The 24318-nt window shown below is 41.4% G+C and overlaps 1 protein-coding gene across 2 annotated transcripts in view; it reads left to right on the top strand.

Moving 5' to 3' along the window:
- The window catches only part of Rbm5 (RNA binding motif protein 5), a 32915-nt gene extending 8806 nt beyond the window's left edge, over positions 1–24109 (top strand). For both annotated transcript variants that reach the window (XM_013028157.1, XM_013028158.1), the window contains exons 5-25: positions 5069–5138; positions 5614–5687; positions 8029–8112; positions 9150–9210; positions 9886–9951; positions 11175–11335; positions 12104–12201; positions 12787–12874; positions 13053–13130; positions 13218–13290; positions 13682–13767; positions 14152–14236; positions 14451–14542; positions 16896–17057; positions 18620–18769; positions 18851–18922; positions 20014–20193; positions 20438–20512; positions 21519–21616; positions 21696–21825; positions 23500–24109. In XM_013028157.1, the coding sequence (XP_012883611.1) occupies positions 5069–5138; positions 5614–5687; positions 8029–8112; positions 9150–9210; positions 9886–9951; positions 11175–11335; positions 12104–12201; positions 12787–12874; positions 13053–13130; positions 13218–13290; positions 13682–13767; positions 14152–14236; positions 14451–14542; positions 16896–17057; positions 18620–18769; positions 18851–18922; positions 20014–20193; positions 20438–20512; positions 21519–21616; positions 21696–21825; positions 23500–23625 (2109 nt within the window). In that variant the 3' untranslated portion in view covers positions 23626–24109. The remainder of the gene's footprint in view (positions 1–5068; positions 5139–5613; positions 5688–8028; positions 8113–9149; positions 9211–9885; positions 9952–11174; positions 11336–12103; positions 12202–12786; positions 12875–13052; positions 13131–13217; positions 13291–13681; positions 13768–14151; positions 14237–14450; positions 14543–16895; positions 17058–18619; positions 18770–18850; positions 18923–20013; positions 20194–20437; positions 20513–21518; positions 21617–21695; positions 21826–23499) is intronic.
- Positions 24110–24318: the final 209 nt, after the last annotated feature.

Genomic DNA, 24318 nt, shown 5'->3' with positions numbered 1-24318 from the left:
GCTGATGATATTTGTTTTGTTTTGTGGGATTGGAGGATTTTTTGTTGCTGTTGGTTGTGGGGCTTGAACTCTTGGCCTGGGCACTGTCCCTCAACTCTTCAGCTCAAGGCTAGCGCTCTACCACAGCACTACTTCCAGTTTTCTGGTGGTTTATTGGAGGTCTTATGGACTTTTCCTGCTGAGTAGCTAGCATTACAGGCCTGAGCCACCAGCACCAAGCTTGTTTTATCTTTTTGTGGTAGTAGTGGTATTTTTGTTTGTTTTGTTTGGAGTTTTTGTTTATTTTGGTGCTTGTCCTGGAACTTGAACTGGGAGCCTAGTGTTGTCACTGGCTTTGTTGCTCATGACTAGTATTGTGCCACTTGAGCCACATCTCTGATCCAACATTTTGCTAGTTAATTGGAGAGAGTTTTCTCAGGTTGGTTTTAAACCACAGTCATCCAGTCTTTTTGAGTAGCTAGGATTGTAGGTGTAAGCCATCGTCACATTGCTGTATTTTTTTCTTGGGGGTAGGAGAGGCGGGCAGTTCTAGGGCTTGAACTCAGGGCTTGGGCATTGTCCCTGAGCTTTTGCTCAAGACTAGCACTCTACCACTTGAGCCATAACGCTGCTTCTAGCGTAGTACTGAGGAACAGAACCCAGGGCTTCATGCATGCTAGACAAGTACTCTACCACTGAGCCATATTCCCAGCCTCACCTGGCTGTATTGTTGAGATAGAATATTACTAATATTGCCCAGGCTGGCCTCAAACTCATAGTTCTCCTACCTCCTGAGTAGCTGGGGTTACAGGTATTTGGTTTATTATTTCTTTCTTTCTTTTTTTTTTTTTGTTTTTGAGATTAGATCCATTTTGTAACTCAAGCTGGTCTTGAATTTATAGTCCTCTTACTTTAGCCTCCTGAGGGCTACCACATGATAGTTTTATTTTTTCATTAATTTATTGAGACTTGAGATTACAGGTGTGATCACCACAACCTCCCTGCCCCACATACCTCCCCAACCCCTTTATCCCCCCACTCCCTACCAATCGATGATCTAGTAAACCTCAGCTTCCTTTGTTTAGCAAGAGCAGATTTTGTGCTTTTTCGTTGGTACCTACCTCAATCCCTAAGGAGCATCCTAATATCCCCTAGTCTTCATGGACAGGTATTCAAAATGAAAGAATTGCATGGCTAAGAAACTTAACTCTGAAAACTCTAGAACAGAGTTGGAAACATCATGAGGAAAGATTTGAACACAATGGGAATTTTGGATTATAGTGTTCCTACTTTAATTTGGGTTTAGGGGGGTTGTGTTTTGCTTTTGGCTATGTTAGAAATTGAATTTAAGGCTTACACTTGCTAGTTGGCAGGTACTACTTCTGAACAAACCTTTTTCCATTTCATTTATTTTTGTTTATATTTTTTATTATCTTAATGATTAAACAGTTTTATGATTTAGTCAGGGTTAGAGATCACCTGGCCATCTGACCATATAAAGCCTATATGTCATTTGATAAATGACAGGACAAGACTTAAATGCTCCTAGTAGTCTACCTATAGTTATTTGCCTGTATTAATTTAGTATGGCCTACCAATTCTGTTTTAAATATCCAGATGTCCCTTGTTAGAAAACATGTTCCCATGGGCTGGGAAGTTGGCTCAGTGGTAGAGTGCTTGCCTTGCATGCATGAGGCCCTGGGTTCGATTCCTCAGCACCACCACATAAGCAGAAAAAAGCAGGAAGTAGTGTTGTGGTTCAAGTGGTAGGGCATTAGTCTTGAGCTGAAAAGGTGAGGGACAGTGCCCAAGCCCAGAATTCAGCCCCCATAATGGACTAAATAAATAAATGCAAAGGTAAGAGCCACTTAGGAAGATAGCTTGGCAAATAAAAAAAAAAAAAAGAAAGAAAACATGTTCCCACCCCTAATTGAGTTAGAATTTGTTGCCAGTATTGGTTCCAGCTCTTCAGGCTGTTCAAATCTGCTTTGTAACACTAATTCTACAGATACTTCAGAATAAAAGTAGGATGTAATGACACAGTTAGGTCCTTAAAATAAAGTATTAATGAAAAATAAATGCTCCTTGATATTATCCTCCCCTCAAAAAAAATCAGTAATAGTAAATGTAAAATGTTATACTAATATTCTTTTTTTTTTTTTGGGGTCCGGTCATGGGGCCTGAACTCTGGGCCTGGGCGCTGTCCCTCAGCTCTTCAGCTCAAGGCTAGCACTCTACCACTTGAGCCACAGCACCACTTCCGGCTTTTTTTTTCTGCTTATGTGGTGCTGAGGAATCGAACCCAGGGCCTCATGCATGCAAGGCAAGCGCTCCACCACTGAGCCACCTTTCCAGCCCTAGAATGTGACATTTTGAAAGGAACATTATAGCCAGGTGCTTATTTGGTGCTGAGGAATCGAACCCAGGGCCTCATGTATGCAAGGTGAGCACTTTACCACTGAGCCACCTTTCCAGCCCGTTATACTAATATTCTAAACTTTAGTATATCAACTGTTAGTCTTGTTTCTCTTTTTAGCTTAGCATCCTTTCCTTGCAACATGCAACCTCTTTAGAGAAACTATCTCTAGTTACTATGTTGCTATGTTACTTTATCATTACTGTTATAGTAACTATATTTACTCTAGTGATTAACTTTTTACCTACTATAGTATGGTCAGTATCCTAGAGACTTACTATACCACTTGTATGTGATAAAATAGATACAGTCCATTTTCCGTATAGATAATTATGCTTCATAGTTAACCATGAGTGCTGAGCCATTACTTCTAAGGAAAATAGAGCCTACAGCTTTCTGGAGTTAAATTTTTAGGTGATCAGTGAAAAAACTTAGCTGTTCCTGTTTAAAATTGCATTTGAAACCAGGCACCAGTGGCTCATACCTCTCATCCTAACTCAAAGTTAATATCTGAGGATCCTGATTTGATGCCAGCTTGGGCAGGAAAGTCTGTGAGACTTCTCTCCAGTAAACCACCAAAAAGCTCAAAGTAGACTGTGGCTCAAGTGGTACAGCACTAGCTTTCAACCAAAAAAAAGCTCAAGGATAGTGCCCAGGACCTAGTTCAAGCCCTAGGAACGAAAACACACACACACACACGCACACACGTTTAATTGATAATATTGCTGGTTACTTAACAATGAACTCACAGTCAACAGGACTCTAACTCATATTTGAATGAAGCCAATGTAACATGTATTTTCTCCATGAGATAAACAACAGCCTTTTGTTCATGGAACACTAGCTTTAGCACTGTGCTTCAGGAGATTCGCCCACAAAAAAAGGAGGAGGGAAACATGACAGTAGACATTTATTTACAGTAAGAAAATTGAAAAGACAAACAGGGCATTGTTAGAAAGATCTCAGGATCATGTTCACTAATGATCATGAAAGTACTTTTTTTGTTATTTTTGTTTTTTTTGCGGGGGTCCAGTTGTGGGGCCTGAACTCTGGGCCTGGGCGCTGTCCCTCAGCTCTTCAGCTCAAGGCTAGCGCTCTAGCACTCGAGCCACAGCGCCACTTCTGGCTTTTTTTCTTTTTTGCTTATGTGGTGCTGAGGAATTGAACCCAGGGCCTCAGGCATGCAAGGCAAGCGCTCTACCACTGAGCCACCTTCCTGGCCCCATGAAAGTACTTCTAAGTATTGATTTGGTCATTACAACTTTTAGTGAATAGGAAAATAGTGTTCTGTGAATCATGAGGAATTGCTCTAATTTGCATTTCTGTGGTCATGGCCTCTGGTATTACAGGTGTGTGTCACTATACCTGTATGTGTATATATGTATTTTTTTCTTTGCTTGTTTTTGGTTTCCACTTGTGTTCTCACTCAGCTTTTTTGCTAGTGGTTGGATTTCTACCACTTGAACCATGTCTCCAGTCTGCATTTTGCTAGTTAATTGAAGATAAGTCTCATTGAAGTCTCTGTCTGCCTTCATAAGTTTTGAACTTCAGCCCTTAGATCTCAGCCTCCTGAGTAGCTAGAATTGCAGGTGTTAAACAATACCTGACCTTTTTTTTTTTTTTTTTTGGGTCAGTCATGAGACTTGAATTCAGGTCTTGGGCTCTGTCCCTGAGTTCTTTCGTGCAAGGCTAGCACTCTACCACTTTGAGCCACAGCACCACTTCTGGTTTTCTGGTGGTTAATTGGAGATGAGTCTCAGAAATTCCTGCTGGGCTGGCTTTGAACTTCGATCCTCAGATCTCAGCCTCCTAAGTAGCTAGGATTTACAGATGTGAGCCACCAGTGCCCAGCTTTTTTTTTTTTTTTCAGATTTTTTATTGTAATTAAGTGGTTACATAATTTCCCAAATTTCACAGTATTGTGGGATAGTGATGCTCAGTTAAGTCACAAACACATTGTAACTTTCCTGGAGCAAATTGTCTATCACGGTCTATAACATTTATGAGTTCTATGAGCTTAGCAATACAGTTATTTCTTCCACATTGGGTGATATGTACATTTCTTCTGTTTTGCATAGCATCAGCTGTTCCCTCTTTCCCACTTGTTCCCTCCCTCCCATCGCTGCCATTGAGTTGCTTGAGCCTTATATTCTTTAATGTACCACTGAGCCATGCCTCCACTTTTGGCTTTTTGTGGGTGGGTACATTGTAGTCTTTTGGGTTTGTTGCTGGGGCTGGCTCCAAATTATGATTCTAAGGTCTGAGCTTCCTGAGTAGCTAGGATTATGTATTGCCTAGTGCCTTCTTTATATCTCATTTTTCATTTATATCTCATTTGTCCTTTAGGACAAAGAGTAATGAGATTAGATTATAGGAGTGACGCTTGAGAACCATCATGCCATGAGCAGGACTCTGTAAATATAAATAATACCATGAGCAAGACTCTGTAAATGTAAATAATGGTACTTGAGGGAAATTTATAGGAAGCGTACAATGAATCCTTCAAGGCTTTTATAATACACTAATACATTAATTTCTGTGAAAAAAGTTTCTTTATGCCTTTTAGGATAAATGCATTTTGAAATAAATTTAAAAGGGTAGAGATTACTCCCTAATCTTAGAGCTTTGTAAAATAGTGTGGCTTTAACTGTAAATGTGTAAAACCTTGTACAGATTCGAGAAATGATGGAGTCCTTTGAAGGCCCTCAGCCTGCGGATGTGAGGCTGATGAAGAGGAAGACAGGTGAGAACTTCCTTAGTTCCTGTTATTCTGGCTCTCTTCCCCATTCCCACTTCAGTCCCTAAAGAACATCTTGATTATCCCCCAGTCTTCAAGCACATGAATTCAGAATGAAAGGTTTGCCATGGCTAAGGAATGTGACTCTTTGAAAACGATGTTAGCATCTGAGGAACTATTTAAAACTTTGTTTTTAGGGGCTTTCTTTTCCTTCGGTAAGTATGAACTCCTTGTTTGACTGTTCATAGTCGGTTGCATGGTTACTTTAAGCGTGGAATCAAAAATCAAGTGGCATTTAGTTCAGGCGGCTTTTTCCTTGCCATGGCAAAGTATCAAGAAGATCCCAAACTCAAGTCACATTTGTAAAGCTGCTTCCCAATTGGCTTTGTCACGAAGTGTTGAAGCAGTGGGAGAGAGATTCACCTGTTTAAAGGAACTGACTAACACGAGTATCCCGTCTATATCTGAATGCTGTCTCTAGGTGTAAGCCGTGGTTTCGCCTTCGTGGAGTTTTATCACTTGCAAGATGCTACCAGCTGGATGGAAGCCAATCAGGTTGCTTCACTCACCAAGTCTAGATATTCATGAAAATGGAACAAGTCTGTACAATTAAAAAAAATGGTTAAAGGAGTGGTTTGTTCCAAAGGAGTGATTTTTAAAAAGCAAAAAGAATGCTTTGTATATATTAAAATTGACTAAATATAGTACCACAGACTTCCTTGCAGAATTTATTCTGCTTTTTAATATGGCTACCTTGCAGATCTTTAACTACTAAATACCTGTCTGGTAGTTAGCAAAATATCTTAATGTTCCTTTTCCTTACCTGATGCCCTTTGAGGGTAAGCTTAGAATATCACACTCTTCCATTTGACAGTGAAGGAACATAGTGGAAGTCTGTGGCAGTAATTTTTATAATTATTTCTGGCCGGAGGCCTCAAGCAAGCCTCTTGGAGACAAAACTGCTTGGATGGATCTTCAGGAATTATTTAAGGACATAATAGAATATATGAAAAAATAAGTCTGATGAGATTAGTCTAAGAAAGATGCCCTGCCACTATCTATAATCTAGTTAAAAATAACAATATTACAGTCTCCTCACAATGCCTTTTATAATCTCTTCAAAGCAAATCATTGGTGGTTCTTTGATATGACTTTAAAGTTTTCCTTGATTTATCAAAATAATGTTCATTGCTTGGAACTTAAAAGTTTTTGCAAGAACTCCAAAGCATAATATTGAATGACTTTAAGCAAGTATATTTTGCTCATTGCATTACTTTTCTACAGCATGTTATGATTTGAGTCACCCATGAATAAGAGTGACATTTCTTTGATAACATAACTTTATAACAAGACTGTTGCTTTGATTGACTGACTTAAGGTTTTTTTAAGCCTCTCAATTTCTTTCTGGGAATGATGGCTAATGCCTGTATTCTCAGCAGTCTTGAGGCTGAGGCAAGAGGATGATGAATTTGAGGCCACCCTGGGCAGCAAAGTAAGACCTTGTATCAAAAACAAATAAATGAATGACTTCATAGCCTAGAAATCACAACCAGGTCTTCATTCATTTATATCATGGCTGCCATCCCAGTAAATCCAAAGCATACACAATAAAAGTCTCCACAATTTTAATGTATACAAAGCTATATTAATGTATAGTACAGTTCATATTCACTCCAGAAATTAAAGGCCAGTAGGATTAGGGATTCAGTGGTAGTTTGGAGTCTTCTCCCAGCACACATCCCTCCTAGTGGGATGATCTGTTGACATATCTCCCAGCTTATATTTGCTTTAGTACATTACAATGAGCAGATGGCCCTTCAGCAACTTCCCTATTGGCCAGACATAATGTACTTTTGCCTTTAGATACCAAAGAAACAATTGACAGTATGTCTTAAATCCTTAAGGATCTGTAAGAATCAAATTGCTCAACACTGTTTAAAGGGTTAGCTTCCTTTTATCAATCTAGGTGTCTAACCTAATTAAATCTGTTCTGCTAGTATCAGAACACCATCCCATCTAAAAAGGAAAGATACTTATGTAAATGAAGGATCTTTTGGGGGCAGGTCTTAGGTATACTTTTGTCTAGACAGCTTCAGCTTAAAGTTTTAAAGTTAAGTCCCATTTAGTCACAGGTTGACTTGAAGGATGAGGTGGTATATATTTTTATGAACTTCCCTACCCCCCTGAAGAAACTTCATTGGCCTCCTGATGACTTATCCTAAAGAGAGTACCATCCATTTCAATGAAAAGCACATCTATCACCTAGGACATGACATAATCACATTTGGCAGAAAGAAATCTCATTTAGCTGTTTTAGAGTTGGTGGCATTCATAATAATTCCTGAGAAAGAATTGTAATAAAGTTCCCTTTAAAATGTGTTCCCCTCCTTTTGTCCCCCACAAAGGACACATCTTGAAGCAAGAGTTTGGGGAAGGGGGAAATACAAAGTCTTGTACTTTTCATAAGGATGGGGACTGGGAAAAAGTGAAGCAAAGCTCAAGGATATTATGTTAAGGTCTAATGTAGGAGACAGTCTCAGAACTGGGAGAGGTCTGTCTTCTGCTTTTGAAATAGACTGTTACTCTCAGGCAGCCTGTCAATGCTGAATGTAAGACTTCTGTCTCTGCTGGAGACACAGCCTGGTGCATGTCAGTGTTTAGTGTTTGGCAGCTTTTTCAACATTCCCTGACTCCGTTTACCTTTACTCCACATCCCATTCTCTTACTGCCTATCTGAAGGATTGGATGGGCAGAGTATAGGTGGCGGTGGTTGGTCCTCCCCGTATGTTGTCCATTTAATTCCAGAGCACTGATTTTTCCGAAGTGTGCTCTGCCCTGGGAAAATGGACACATGTTCCTCACAATGGAAATAACTAATTACTTTTTTTTCTTGCAGAAAAAGTTGGTGATTCAAGGAAAGCACATTGCAATGCATTATAGCAATCCCAGACCTAAGTTTGAAGATTGGCTTTGTAACAAGGTAAACATGTGTTCTTCCCAAATAAAACTAATTCAGTATTTTACTGTTTTTCTGTTTATCTGTTTGATGTCTAAACAAGGAAAATAAATGCTTAATCACCAGCTCTTTTTATAAGGTAATTTTTATCCTTTTGTACTTTCCCTGTGTCCTGTGCTGGTATTGAAGACAGAATCCCAAGAACTGTATAGATTTTGTTATATAGAGATTCAGATTTCCAAGCTATTTCAATTAAGATTTTAAGTGTTTTTCACTTTATTGCTTATTGAATTTTTGAGGTCTCAACTTTGGCATGGCCTCTCAACTGCATTGGCAGATATCCTTGAGAAACTTGATAACAAAAATGTGGTCCTGTCACTGGTACATCATTTTGAACTTTGATGTCAACCTTGCTATTTTTGGGGGGGGAGGGAGGTCCGGTTGTGGGGCCTGAACTCTGGGCCTGGGTGCTGTCCCTCAGCTCAAGGCTAGTGCTCTACCACTTGAACCACAGCGCCACTTCTGTTTTTTTTTTTTTTTTTGCTTATGTGGTGCTGAGGAATCGAACCCAGGGCCTCAGGCATGCAAGGCAAGTGCTCTACCACTGAGCCACCTTCCCAGCCTGTCAACATTGCTATTTTGAGAGTGCTCAAATTTATTCCTGTATATGACTATCTAGTAAGGGACAAGATGCAATTCAGATTACATTATGTCTGCATATAATAGAATGATCTATATTGCACTCTTAATATCAGGCATAAACTTTGTCAGTGTGTTTGAGCTAAGAGTTTTGGGTGAACTGAAGCCTTCTTCAAGTTGATAAAAATAGAATTCTGCTTCAAAGTACAACAAAATTTGTTTTTCTTGGAAGAGTTCGTGTGATCTAACATTTAAACTTTTTGGGGTTATACCCTTTTATCTGGAATGTATATCATTTCCTGCTTTTTTTTAATATTAGTTGTTGGACTTACCTGTGGCCTCACTGCTCTAACCCACATTGTTACTAGAAAATCTGGCCTAATGTAAGAAATAACCACAAATAAAACTTTTTTTTTTTCCAGTGCTGCCTTAACAATTTCAGGAAAAGACTAAAATGCTTCCGATGTGGAGCAGACAAGTTTGGTAAGCGTGGATTCAGCTATTTGGAAAATGCAATGAAACCTGATGGGTTACTTGTCTGTGGACCTGAAGAAAAGTATAGATTTTAGGAAGTTTAACAAGCAACTTGAATATTTCCCTTAAGCCTTTTTTACCTTAGGTTATATAGGTGCTGCTGCTCATTGTGAGAGTACAGAAAATTATTTTTGTTTTCCCAAATTTAGTCTGCTCACCTGGTTTGCTTTCCACAATTGCTGCTTTTTTTTGGGGGGGGGTCCAGTCATGTGGCCTGAACTCTGGGCCTGGGTGCTGTCCCTCAGCTTTTCAGCTCAAGCTAGTGCTCTACCACTTGAGCTACAGTGCCACTTCCGGCTTTTTTCTTTTTGCTTATGTGGTGCTGAGGAATCGAACCCAGGGCCTTGGGCATGCAAGGCAAGCGCTCAACCACTGAGCCACCTTCCCAGCCTCGACAATTGCTTTTCTTTAATGCCGGGGTAAATGTCATCCTGTCCTGGCCCAATATTTGTATTATACATTAGCCAAGTCAAAATAAGGAGGTTTTACTGTAGCTACAAATGTTTTTAAAAGGAAGAGGGGGGAAAAGTCTGCTGTATGTACTTAAAAAGATTGGGGGTATTATTTCCTTACCAAAAATACTTTGTTAGTCTTCAATTGAGTCTTCTTTTCTCCAACTTGTAGACTCTGAACAGGAAGTGCCCCCTGGAACCACAGAGTCAGTTCAGTCTGTGGATTACTACTGTGATAGTAAGTTCAAACTTGGCTTTTGTGTGAAAAGTTCACATCAGTTGGAAATTCAGTCCTCTTTCTAATTCTTCTGTGTGTCTGTGTGTTGGTGGTGATACTTGAACTCAGAGTCTCATGCTCTTACTAGCTTTTACCATGCAAACCTGGTGCTCTACTACTTAAGCCATACCGCCTCTTTCCACTTTTTAGTGGTTAGTTGGAAATAAGCATTTCAAGATTTGTCTGTCCAGACTGACGTTGAATCAGGCTCCTCAGATCTTAGCTCCTAAGTAGCTAGGATTACAGGTGTGAACCACTGCCACCTGGCTTCCCTTCCCTTTGATTTCCCCCCCCCCTTTTTTTTTTTTTTTGGTCGGTTGGAGGACTTGAACTCTGGGCCTGGGCACTGTCCCTGAGCTCTTCAGCTCAAGGCCAGTGCTCTACACACGAGCCACAGCACCACTTCCGGTTTTCTGGTGGTTCATTGGAAATAAAGAGTCTCATAGACTTTCCTGCCTGGGCTGACTTTGAACCGTGATCTTCAAATCTCAGCCTCCTGAGTAGCTAGCATTACAGGCTTGATGAGCCACAGTGCCCAGCTTCCCTCACCCCTTTTTTGGTTGGTTGTGGGCTTGAACTCAGGCCTTGAGCGCTGTCCTTGAGCTCTTTTGTTCAAGGCTAGTGCTCTACCACTTTGAGCCACAGTGCCACTTCCAATTTTCTGGTGGTTAACTGAAGATAAGTCTCATGGTCTTTCCTGCCGGGGTTGGCTTTGAACTATGATCCTCAAATAGAGCTCAGCTTCCTGAGTAGCTAGGATTACGGGCATGAGCCACTGCTGCTGTCCCTCTTAGCCCCTTTTAGGTGAGCAAGGGCAGCTTAATTTTTTCCAATAAAAGATTTTAGGGGCTGAGAACTTGGCTCGGTGGTAGATAGTGCTTGCCTTCCATGCATGAGGCCCTGGGTTCAATTCCTCATAAGCAGAAAAAGCCAAAAGTAGTGCTGTGGCTCGAGTGGTAGAACGCTAGCCTTGAGCTGAAAAGCTGAGCGACAGTGCCTAAGCCCAGAGTTTAGGCCCTACAACCAACCCAAAAAAAAAAAGGTTTTATTTTTCTCCTTGTCAGAGTGAAAAATATACTAGGAACTTACCAAAATAGATTTTTTTTTTTTGTATTTTAAACCTATGTGAAAAACATTGGTGATGGGAAAGCATGGTTATGTCATTTGTCTCATTTTCCCTCCAGCGATCATTCTTCGGAACATAGCTCCACACACTGTGGTGGATTCCATTATGACAGCACTATCTCCCTATGCATCTTTAGCTGTCAATAACATTCGTCTCATCAAAGACAAACAGACCCAGCAGAACAGAGGCTTTGCATTTGTACAGCTGTCTTCTGCAATGGTGAGGTTCTTCTAAGCTAATCTTTCCTTTGAAAAAACAAAAATAACTGTATTGGAAGATGTAGCCCAGTAGCAGTGCACATATGTAGCATATTCCAAGATTCTGGGTTTAATCTCTAGCCCCCAAGAATTTAAAAAAAAACAAACTTTAAGAGGTAAATGTGACTTAACTAATTTTGAGGTTTCTGGAACATAAAGTTCAAGGCTGTATAATAATAGTTTAGCAGTACTAAGTTATAGGACTTTTTTTAGGACCTGGGTGCTGACCCCAAGCTTTCTTGTTCAAGTCTAGTGCTCTATTGCTCTACCCCTTGAGCCACATCTCCACTTGTGTCTTTTTTGGTAGCTAATTGGAGATGAGTCTCATGGACTTTCCTGCTGGGCTTAGCTTTGAACTGTGATCCTCAGATCTCATTCTCCTGAGTAGCTAAGATTATAGAGGTGTGAGCCACCAACACACAGCTGGAATTGATTTCTTTGATATACAGTAAAAATGTCTATACCTGTAAAGAACTGACAACTGAAATTTGAGTTACAGTGTAGTCTTTGTGCTCTGGTTTATTTAGCCTTTGCTCCTTTAATAATCCTGACTACCTTCATAACCTGGAGGTGTTTCTTTTCTCAGTTTCATATTTCTAAACAGATTATGTCTTGAATACAATTGATGGTAGAGAGATTTTTTTTGGAGTGGTACATTTTTATTGGTTTATCATGAGAGATTTTTAATTCTTAAACTGATGAAATTTCTTTTCTTCACATTTTCCTTCAGGATGCTTCTCAGCTGCTTCAGATATTACAGAGTCTCCATCCTCCTTTGAAAATTGATGGGAAAACTATTGGTGTTGATTTTGCAAAAAGTGCCAGAAAGTGAGTGGCTTTATTTTCTTTATTTCAAATTACTGCATATGCATACTTTTTCAAAGATACTTTGCCAACTGTACCCCAGTTCTATGTTCTCAACACTGATATATTCTCCTCTCTGATTGTATATCAGGAGGGAGATGACTGTATTTCCTAATAGCCAGTTCTCTTCTATCCTGTGTAGTTACTTTATGGTTGCCAGAAATTCCTTCAGAGCAAGACAAAGGCAAGATGACAGATGAGAATATGTTTTAGAGCAGGCAAACTGAAGAGGTCTAGTGTCACAATCTAGCAATATTCCTAGCTTTCCAAAGAGCATTTTAATAGCTTCATGTATATAGTACTTTAACACTGTAAATTTCCCCTTTTGTTAGTACCATTGTTCATTCAACAGATGCCTTCTTAAATGGCAATTATGAACTAGAGCAGTAGTAATACTGGGGCACTTGTCCACTGAAGAGTTTGTGTAGAAAGATTCTTCCCCCTGTGAAACATGGCCATTTGAGACCTAACTGCTCTCTTGGCAGCACAAAGGCACTAATTGGGGGCATGCAGAGCTAGGATCACATGATTGGATTTTTGTGGTTTCAGGGACTTGGTCCTTCCAGATGGCAACCGTGTCAGCGCCTTTTCTGTAGCTAGTACAGCCATAGCTGCTGCTCAGTGGTCATCTACCCAGGTAAGAAGAGTCTTTTTAGTCTTGAAATTCACAAATGTGATCTCTCCCAAGATACTTGCAGAAGTTTTTAAGGGAGTTGTTTGAAGTTTTTCATTTGTTTGGGAGAGTACTTCCTACCTTCTTTGTTTGAAATTCACTTTGGTTTTTGTTTTTGGGTTCCCCCCCCCCATTTTCATAGTCTCAAAGTGGCGAAGGAGGCAGTGTTGACTATAGTTACCTGCAGCCAGGCCAGGATGGTTATGCCCAGTATGCTCAGGTAGGTTGAGTTAACTAGCTTTCAGTTTCTAGTCTTTAACTTCTTCTATTCTTCAAGTAGCAAATTTAATAGTGAACTTTTCCTTAGTATTCACAGGATTATCAGCAGTTTTATCAGCAACAAACTGGAGGATTAGAATCTGATTCATCATCTACATCAGGTAGTAAAGTTCATCTCCTTTGTACCTTTTGCTTAAATATGCTTGAGGAAATATGACAAGGTATCTTAACTAGACCCAAAGCTGAAGTCCATATCTCTGCAAGAATGTGAGGGGCATAGTCAGAACTGTTACCATGTGTCCATAGTGAAGGGGGGTGAGGGGGAGAGAGAGAGAGAGTTGGTTGGGAGTTAGATCACATTTGTAATGCCAGCACTTGAGGAAGGAGGATTCCAAGTTCAAAGTTAGCCTGAACTACATAGGGAGACTGTCTCAAGAAAAGAAAAAAAGAAAAGCTAACACACTAACTAAGAAGATAGATGAGGCGTTACAGGTGGGTAGTTGGCCTGCAGTTCAGTGCATCTGACTCTCTAATCCCTTTGTTCATCATTAGGCACAGCAGTGACCACCACCTCAGCAGCTGTAGTGTCCCAGAGTCCCCAACTGTATAATCAGACCTCCAATCCACCTGGCTCTCCGGTAATCCTATCCTCTTTCATATAGAATTGATAATTCTTGGGGAAACTTTATATTGATGTGCAAATACTATCATTTCCTGCTGCAAAAATCAGGATTGAATAATACACATTCCATCCTAGTTCTATCTTACAGTATTAAGTAATAAAATAATTTTATTATGTATATTTTAAGTATAAAATACCAAACATGAGTATTTTTATACTTTATAAATGCTTCAGCTTGACCTTTAGAAAGTTGTCAGCATGTGTTTTGCTGAAGGATTTCCTTAGGTCCTTGGCTGCAGTGTATTTTCAGGGGAGCCCTTCTTCCTGGATGATTGCAGTGTTTTAGTTCTCTTAAAAGACTTTACAGTTGAAATTATATTGAAGCTGCTGTTCTTTCCAGACTGAGGAAGCACAGCCTAGCACTAGCACAAGTACACAGGCCCCAGCCGCTTCCCCTACTGGTGTAGTTCCTGGTACCAAATATGGTAAGCCAAACCTCATGGGGCTGTTGACAGTTGGAAGGTCCTAGTTGTCTTTGTATAATAAAAGTTTTTCTCCCTTTGAAATGGGTGTCAGAGGGACACTTGGGAATGTGAGGAAAAGAAGAACATTAAGGCCTGCTGCATCCCACTGCCTTAGAATTGAAATAAAGCCAGTTTTTTACCTGTAATAATTGTATGCTGGATTTTGTTTTTGTAGCTGTACCTGACACATCTACGTACCAGTATGATGAATCTTCAGGATATTATTATGATCCTACAACAGGGCTGTACTATGACCCCAACTCACAAGTAAGTACGCTCTCTTCTTCTTCACTCTTGCTGGAAGAATCTGAGCTTTCCTTAGAACATTGATGAGGCACAAGAGGAATAGTCAAAATGAACTTTCCATGCAAAAGGAGTAAGATTTATCTTTATCTTTATTATTTATTTGATACTCATACTAGGCTTGAACTCAGGGCCTGGTGCTGCTGTCCCTTAGGGTTATCATTCAAGGCTGATGCTCTGCCACTTAAACCACAGATCTACTTCTTCTAATAACCATTTTTGGTGGTTAACTGGAGTTAAGACTCTCAGAGACGGGCTGGGGAGGTGGCTCAGTGGTAGAGCGCTTGCCTTGCATGCCAGAGGCCCTGGGTTTGATTCCTCGGTACCACATAAGAAAAAAGCCAGAAGTGGCGCTGTGGCTCAAGTGGTAGAGCGCTCGCCTTGAGCTGAAGAGCTGAGGGACAGCGCCCAGGCCCAGAGTTCAGGCCCCATGACCGGACCCCAAAAAGAGTCTCAGAGACTTTCCTGCCTAGGCTGGCTTCAAACTGTGATCCTAGGATTACAGGCATGAGCCCACCAAGTGCTATTATGAAGCTGTAAATCAGTGGGTCATACCTATAATCCTAACTACACAGGGGGCTGAGATCTAAGACCCAAAGTTTGAAGCCCCAATACACCCACACACACACACAAAACATTTTGAGGTATGTTACATATTACATGTACAATACAAAAGTGCACAGGACCAAAGTGTGCAGTTCTTTTAAATATTTACATGGGTACATTCCAAGCACATCTGCAAGATCCCTTGTAAAGAGCCGGGCATTGGTGGCTCATGCCTGTAATCCTAGCTACTCAGGAGGCTGAGATCTGAGGATTATGGTTCAAAGCCAGCCCAGGCATGAAAGTCTGTAAGACTCCTATCTCCAGTAAACCACCAGAAAACCAGAAGTGGCGCTGTGGCTCAAGTGGTAGAGCACTAGCCTTGAGCTGAAGAGCTAAGGGACAGTACCCAGGCCCACAGTTCAAGCCCCACAACTGACCAAAAAAAAAAAAGAGTAATGTAGATCATTACTTTTTACTATATTCACAGTGTTGTGTTAACTCACTGCTCTCTAAGCTCAGAACATTTTCATAGGTCAAATAGAAGCCCTGCACATATTACACAGTCACTTTCCATTCTATTCCCCTTCCTCAGTAACCACTAATCTACTTTCTCTTTCTTTGGATTTACACATAGACATAATAGATGAATTCTAGACATAAATAAATAGATTCAGACAATATGTGACCAGTATGTGATTGAACTCAGGGCCTTGCTCTTGCTTGTCTTTTTCCCTCATCACTGGAGTCCTATCCCTTGAGCCATGTCTCCAGTTCCAGCTTTTTGCTAGAAGTCTGATTTGCCATCCACACAAATAAGATCTTCAGCCTTATGAGTAGTAAAGGCATGATTAGAGGTATGAATCCAGTGGTACCTGGCAGCCTAATATATTCTGGGTAGAATTTAGTAGGTCTGGAGTGATATTTAATTTTGGTGCCATACATAACTTTTAAGGAGCAAAAGCAACTTTAACACTCCACAAATATTTATGACCAGGAGCTGTATGTATAAAATAGTAAAATAAATATTTTAAACAGGAAGTTGACATTGAAAACTTGAGGTTTCTTGTGGGGGAGGGATATGTGACACACAATATACCAGCTTCCTAAGCAGGTTCAACCTCTGTACAGCTTTCTTATTCCTCTCATTTGTGTAGTCTAGTTCCTCTCAGTTCAGCTACAGAAAAGGATAACTTCTGTATTGTTTTCCCATCTCACCCCTTCCCTGCAAGACACAACACAATCTCTCTCTCCTGGGTGTCTGTTGATCAAGTAGACTGAGTGGCAGGAATAAAGAGGAGAAGAGAATTGTTACATGTCTTGTTTTTGTTGGTGGTGGCAGTGGTTGTGGGGCTTGAACTCAGGGTTTGAGCGCTGTCTCTAAGCTTTTTCACTGAAGGCTAATGCTCTACCACTTTGAGCCACAGTGCCACTTTCAGTTTTCTGGTGCTTAATTGGCAATAAGAGCCTCTTAGTGTTTTCTGCCTTGGCTGACTTCAAACCTCAATCCTCAGATCTCAACCCTCTGAGTAGCTAGGATTACAGCATGAACCACCAGCATCTGACTTGTTTTTGTTTTTGACAAATAAATAATTACTTTTTACCTTTTTAACAAAATATTACTTTAGGTTTGACACAGAGATCTTGGGGTACATCACAGGATAGCTGTGATGACTAGCATGTATAAGGTCCTGGATTCCATCCCCAGTTCTCCCCCCAAAAATGTTTGACATTACAGAATTGTTATGTGTTAATTGTATGCTTTTTCTTCTAGTACTACTATAATTCCTTAACACAGCAGTACCTTTATTGGGATGGAGAGAAAGAGACCTATGTGCCAGCTGCAGAGTCTAGCTCCCATCAGCAGGCAGGCCTGCCTCCCACAAAAGAGGGAAAAGAGAAAAAAGAAAAACCCAAGAGCAAAACAGCCCAACAGGTAATGAGTATGGCTCATCCATAGCACCCATAAATGTTTTCTTGGAATATTGAATGGCTTAATTCTTCATTTATGGGTTGTAGCACTTCTGTTAGCTTTATTTGGATTCTTAAAAACTAGGCTGGGCTGGGGATGTAGCTCAGTGGTAGAGTGCTTACCTGGGTTTGATCTTATGGAGGGAAAAAAAGTGTCCTAGAAGTCTTTATAGTCTTTTAAGAAGTATTTATTAGGGCTGGGAAGGTGGCTCAGTGGTAGAGCGCATGCCTTGTATGCTAGAGGCCCTGGGTTCGATTCCTCAGCACCACATAAGAAAAAAGAAAAAAGCCGGAAGTGGCTCTGTGGCTCAAGCACTAGAGTGCTAGCCTTGAGCTGAAGAGCTGAGGGACAGCGCCCAGGCCCAGAGTTCAGGCCCCATGACCGGACCCAAAAAAAAAAAAAAAGTATTTATTAGCCAGGCACCGGTGGCTCATGCCTCTAATCCTAGCTACTCAGGAGAATAAGATCTGAGGATCATGGTTCAGAGCCAGCCTGGGCAGTAAAATCCATGAGACTTTTTTTTTTTTTGGTCAGTCGTGGGGCTTGAACTCTGGGCCTGGGCGCTGTCCCTCAGCTCTTCAGCTCAAGGCGAGCCCTCTACCACTTGAGCTACAGCACCACTTCCAGTTTTCTAATAGTTTATTGGAGATAAGAGTCTCACAGTCTTTCCTGCCCGGGCTGGCTTTGAAGAAGGGCTGGCTTTGAACTGCAATTCTCAGATCTCAGCCTCCTGAGTAGCTAGGATCACAGGCGTGAGTAACTGGCACCCAGCTCCATGAGACTCTTATCTCCAATAAACCACTCAGAAAACCAGATATGGCGCTGTGGCTCAAGTGGTAGAGTGCTTACCTTGAGCTAAAGAGCTGAGGGACAGTACCCAGGCCCATGAACTATTTATTAAAAACTGGTAATAAGCGGGACGCCAGTGGCTCACGCCTGTAATCTTAACTACTCAGGAAGCTGAGATCTGAGGATCATTGTTCAAAGCCAGCCCGGGCAGGAAAGTCCATAAGACTCTTCTCTCCAATAAACCACTAGAAAAGCAGAAGTGGTGCTGTGGCGCAAGGGATAGAACGCTCGCCTTGAGCTGAAGAGCTCAGGGACAGCGCCTAAGCCCAGAGTTCAAGCCCCACGACTGACAAAAAAAATTACTACTACTACTAATAATAATGGAAGTTTGCAGGCACCAGCAGCTCACACCTGTATTCCTAGTTATTCAGGAGGCTGAGATCTGAGGGTCACAGTTCAAAGCCAGCCCGGGTAGGAAAGTCTGTGAAACTCTTATCTCCAATAAACCACCAGAAAATCAGAAGTGGCGCTGTAGCTCAAGTGGTAGAGCACTAAACTTGAGCTGAATTACTGAGGGACAGCACTCAGGCCCAGAGTTCAAGACCCAGGACTAACCAAAAAAATAAAAATAAGGGAAGTTGTCATAGGCCATTTGATTAAGTCCTTAATGGCTTATTGTAATAGTATACAGGATTAAATGTGGGTTTTTTTGGTGGTATTTTTTTGTTTGACATTAGATCGCCAAAGACATGGAACGCTGGGCCAAGAGTTTAAACAAACAAAAAGAAAATTTTAAAAACAGCTTTCAACCTGTTAATTCCTTGAGAGAAGAAGAAAGGAGAGAATCTGCTGCAGCAGATGCGGGTTTTGCTCTCTTTGAAAAGAAGGTAATAACAAAAATGGCCACACTGCGTAAAGAGAGCCTATGTAAAACTTGAGGCCTATGGTTTATTTATTCTCCTTTCCAGGGAGCCTTAGCTGAAAGGCAGCAGCTCATCCCAGAATTGGTGCGAAATGGAGATGAGGAAAATCCCCTGAAAGTAAGGAAGTACCTGTATTTTAAAGACTATGTCTGCAGTTTGAATCCCAACTACATCTTGGCTAATGTGATTTCTACTTAAAATGGGGTATAGTCTCTGTCAGTGGGTATTTGGAGCAGGTTCAGCACATAGAAGCCATATTCAGGGCTTTATTTTCTGTGCCTGAGAGCAAGTGTGATGGAGCAATGAATGAAGCCTGATACCCTAAGCTCACTAAATTGAATTTACATTGCATCTGTAAACAGAAGTTTTAATGATCTGGAAAGAGAAAATTAAGACAAGACACAGTCTACTTGATAGATACTGATGCAGCCATTACTCTAACCTCTGTTGTATTTGGGGTTTTTGTACATGATCAGTGGTTTGAAAACAGTCATCTAAGAACCCATTTCTTGAGCTCTCAGACAGTTGGTGCTAGGAGTATGATACCTGACTGCTGCTCCACAGTTAATGAAATATGACTCGCTACTTTTTTTTTTTTTTTTTTGGGTCCGGTTGTGGGGCCTGAACTCTGGGCCTGGGCACTGTCCCTCAGCTCTTCAGCTCAAGGCTAGCACTCTACCACTTGAGCCACAGCGCCACTTCTGGCTTTTTTCTTTTTGCTTGTATGGGGCTGAGGAATCTAACCCAGGGCCTCATGCATGCAAGGCAAGCGCACTACCACTGAGCCACCTTCCCAGCCCCAATGACTCGCTACTATTAAAGGTTGACACAGAGTAATGAGCATCACTTTTCTTTTCCTTTTTCTTTCTTTTTTTTTTTGTCAGTTGTAGGGCCTGAACTCAGGCCTGGTCCCTGTCCCTGAGCCTCTTTGTGCTCAAGGCTAGCATTCTACCACTTGAACCACAGTGCCACTTCCAGTTTTTGAGTGGTTAATTGGATATGAGTCTCACAGGGATTTTTCTGCCTGGGCTGGCTTCAAACTGCAATCCTCAAACTCAGCCTCCTGAGTAACTAGGATTACAGGCGTGAGCCACCAGTGCCCAGGAAGGGCATATTTTTTGTATTACAATTTAACATTATCTAGGTCCATAGTTCTTGCCATCTTCCTATTGTACATTTCCAGTGACTCATCCTTCTTTTGTCTCTAGAGGGGTCTGGTTGCTGCTTACAGTGGGGACAGTGACAATGAGGAGGAACTGGTGGAAAGACTTGAGAGTGAGGAAGAGAAGCTGGCTGACTGGAAGAAGATGGCCTGCCTACTTTGCCGTCGTCAGTTCCCAAACAGAGATGCTCTTGTCAGGCATCAACAGCTCTCAGACTTACACAAGGTGTGCTTGCTTCTGTGAGCCAATTGAAGGTAGAGAAGGGAGACAATGAGATAATGGAAGTGCCCTGACCATGTTGAATATTCAGAACATATCTGCTGTTGAATGGTTGCCTTTTAGGAAATTGTTCCAATTGTTTTCAGACCATAGTGTATTGAGCTTCAACCCTTAAAAAACAAAAGATAGTGCTAATGTTGGGAGGGTTCATATTGGCATATTCTAAATCTGTCTGTAAACTCTTTTATAGCAAAACATGGACATCTATCGAAGATCCAGGCTGAGTGAACAGGAGCTGGAAGCCTTGGAGCTGAGGGAGAGAGAGGTGAATGGGAAACTTGTCACTAGGGAGAGTTGTGTTAGGCTATGTGTCTTTAGTAGTTTGGGCTTTTTTTTTCTTTTTCTTTTTTTGGCATTGCTCCTGGGCAAGAATTTAGGGCCTGAGTTTTTCTGCTCAAGACTAGCAGTCTGCCACTTGAGCCACAATTCCACATGTGGCTTTTTTGGTAACTAGCTGGAGATAAGATTCCTGCCCAGCCTGGCTTTGAACCATGATCCTCAGATCTCAATCTCCTGAGTAGCTAGGATTACAGGCTTGAGCCACAAGTGCCTGTCTTGTTTTAGTTTTTATTTGAAGTGTTTAGTTCCACATTCCTGGGACAGGGTAGGAGGATCTGTCACATACTTATCACCTAATCCTTGTAGCTCATATAGATTAGATTAGACCGTATGAATTCTTTTTTGAGCCCCCACACTATCCTTCATGAGATTTATAGAATAGAAAGACACACCTCAAGACTTAAGTTGCTCAAGGTCCCAAATGCTTACTAGTGATACACACTAGTTTTATTAAGGGGAGAATGTTCCATTTTGCCTGGTCAGAAAAGTCATCTTAGGCAATGAGAGAAGCCACAAATTAGACCCAGGAAACAAAGGATATGAAGTGATTGTAAGTAATATAGAAGGAAGGAGCAGGCAGGGCTAAGAACAAAAGTCTGTAATACCAACAGTTGACAAGCAGTTGATGATGGTAGTTGAAAAGGCTAGTAGGAATCCTGAAATTGTACCAATAGGACCTATAGATTAGAAATAAATAAGTGGATTAGAAACTTCCCATGATGAGATAATTCTGAAGTGTTTGTCTATACTTTGGCACATCCAAGGAGTATTGAATAGGTCTCTGGAAACAAGACATTTGGTATTTTTAAAGTTACACTAAATGCCAAGTTCTAGAGTAAAAGATACTTAGGGTAAAAGTCTTGAAGCCTATACATTAGATTATTACAGATTAAAGTCTGCATGTATCTAACAGTGTTCTTTCTCCTGCGTAGATGAAATACCGAGATCGAGCTGCAGAAAGACGAGAGAAGTACGGCATTCCAGAACCTCCAGAACCCAAACGCAAGAAGCAGTTTGATGCTGGCACTGTGTATGTGATGTGCACCATTTTCCAGTTCATTAGCTGGGGCTCTAGCTGTTTTAAGTAACTGTGTGTTTGCCACTGGCAGGAATTACGAGCAACCCACCAAAGATGGCATTGACCACAGTAACATTGGCAACAAGATGCTGCAGGCCATGGGCTGGCGGGAAGGCTCAGGCTTGGGAAGAAAGTGTCAAGGCATCACAGCTCCCATTGAGGTAAGCCTAGGGTCAGAATCAGTGTTTGGGTGCTAAGTGTATAGGCTTGTTAAAGAGATAAGCCAAGATAAAGTATCCAGAAAGTCTGAGCCCAATTGCAGCAATCTTACCTTAACACAGTTGCAGATCATGTCATTACCAACAGTAGAATTCTTTCTCCAGTCACTCTCCTTATGCATTTAAACAATTAAAATGTAAGACCAAGCCCAAGTAGCTCATACTTCAAATCTCAGCTACTTGGTAGGTAGAAATATGAGGATAATGGTTTAAAGCCAGGCCATACAAAAATAAAGACTCTTAAAGAATAAATCAGGTGTAGTTGGCTCATTCCTGTAATCACAGCTACTCCTATGGCATATGTATGTAGGAGAACCAGTCTTGAGTCTGGCCTGGGTTAAAAAAAAACAAAAACACAAGACCTGCAGGTTGCCAGTGGCTCACACCTATAGACCTAGCTACTCAGGAGCTACGCTCAGGATCATGGTTCAAAGCAGCCCTGGCAAGAAAGTCCAAACTACAAAAAAAGCCAGCAGTTGCTCAAGTGGTAGAATACATGCTAGACAAGTATGAAACCCTTCATTCAAAGCTCAGTACAGTGGGCCCCCCTTTCCCCTCCCTAAGAAAAGTATGTTTTTTTGTTTTGTTTTTGTCAGTTGTGGGGCTTAAACTCAAGGCCTGGGCACTGTCTCTGAATTTTTTTTGGTCAAGGCTTACTATCACTTTGAGCCACAGCTCCTCTTCCAGTTTTCTGGTGGTTCATTGGATATAAAGACTCTCATGGCCTTTCCTGCCTAGGCTGACTTCAAACCGAGATCCTCAGATCTCAGCCTCCTGAGTAGGATTATAGATATGAACTGCTAGCGCTCAGCAAGATTTTTCTTTTTACTTTAGTAGCATTTTCATCCATGAAAGACATCCCTAAATCAGTCATGGCCCATATTAAGACCTAATCCTAGAACCAGAGGTCTCCACCCACTGGCTTAGGCAAGTGTTTCACCAGTGATTGCGCCTCCTTGTCTTGGCAGTACAGCTTAAGTCAGTCTCTAATAGCCCATGTTTATCCATGTGAGTTATCTACATGAGTTCTGCTGACATCAGCTGTTCTGCTCTAATTTATGTCTACAAGATACCAGGTCTTCCCCCAAGTTTCAGTGAAATACTGTGGGACCCTTACTGAGCATAGATGGTTATTGAGCAGGCATTGAGGAATAGAGGTCATGGATTCACCTACTTCCTTAGCACGCACGCGCGCTCGTGTGTGTGTGTGTGTGTGTGTGTGTGTGTACACTCACGTGTGTGCCAGGCTTAGGCACTGACTCGAGCTTTTGTGCTCAAAGCTAGCACTCTACCACCTAAAGCCATAGCTCTATTTCTAGCTTTTTGGTGTTTAATTGGCAATAAGAATCTCACAAGACTTTGCAGCTGGGCTGGTGTTGAACCATAATCCTCAGATCTCAGCCTCCTGAGTAGCTAGGATTACAGGTGTGAGCCACTGGTGCCCAGCCCTTAGCCCATTTTGTTGTTCTAGTTCTTAACCCTCACCAGTATAGAAATCTTTGTTTCATACAGTCTCCTAGTGGGTGGCCCTGCATAGTAAGAAGTAGTCTGGATGAAATGAGGGATCAAACCCACATCTTACCTACCAGATGCTAACCATCCTTTATGTTTCCCCAGGCTCAAGTCCGGCTAAAAGGAGCTGGCCTCGGAGCCAAAGGCAGTGCATATGGGTTGTCAGGTGCTGATTCCTACAAAGATGCTGTCCGGAAAGCCATGTTTGCCCGGTTCACTGAGATGGAATGAGACTGAGAGGATGACAAGGAGCTACAAGGAGCGAGCCATCTTCTGAATTTCTTCTTACCACCTGTCTTTCTAAGGGCATGCCTTGTGCTGTTAATAGTTTTAGGGTGAACCTCTTCATTCTGCAGGGTTCTCCCTTTCACCTTAAAGGAGCCTCCCTTATATGGGTTATCTGGTGAATGACCTTCCTTTCCCACCTGAGGGCCTTTGAACAGACCAGAGGGGACAACGGGCTTTTTATACTTCTGTGTACATAGTGTAATGTAGTGTGTTTTACATGTGTAGCCTATGTGTGGTCCCTCCTCCTTGGGGGTTTGAGATGCCCTAGGTGGTAAGTTGACACCAAAGCCACCTCTGTCATTTGTTGTCGTGATGTCTTTTCTTGGCAAAAGCCTTGTGTATATTTGTATATTATACATTTGTACAGAATTTTGGAAAATTTTCAGTCTAGTTGCCAAATCTGGCTACTTTACAAAAGAAATACCTTAAAAAATGGCTGTCTTAAGTCTCTTTATTCTTGGGTGGGCAAAATATATTTGAGCCAGTCAGGCCTAGGAGCAGGGGTTGGGGTTTTTTTAATTTGTTGTTGAATCCTAAAAAAATCTCACAATGTTTATTACAAAGGTAATCTCTGATTTTTTTTTGTTTGTTTTAGTAGAAAAGCAACAAGTTAATTGAAAGTGAAAATAGAGTACA

This window comes from Dipodomys ordii, unplaced genomic scaffold, assembly GCF_000151885.1.
Source record: "Dipodomys ordii isolate 6190 unplaced genomic scaffold, Dord_2.0 Scaffold107, whole genome shotgun sequence".
NCBI classification, from domain to species: Eukaryota; Metazoa; Chordata; class Mammalia; order Rodentia; family Heteromyidae; genus Dipodomys; species Dipodomys ordii.
This window is presented reverse-complemented; position numbering and strand designations above follow the sequence as displayed.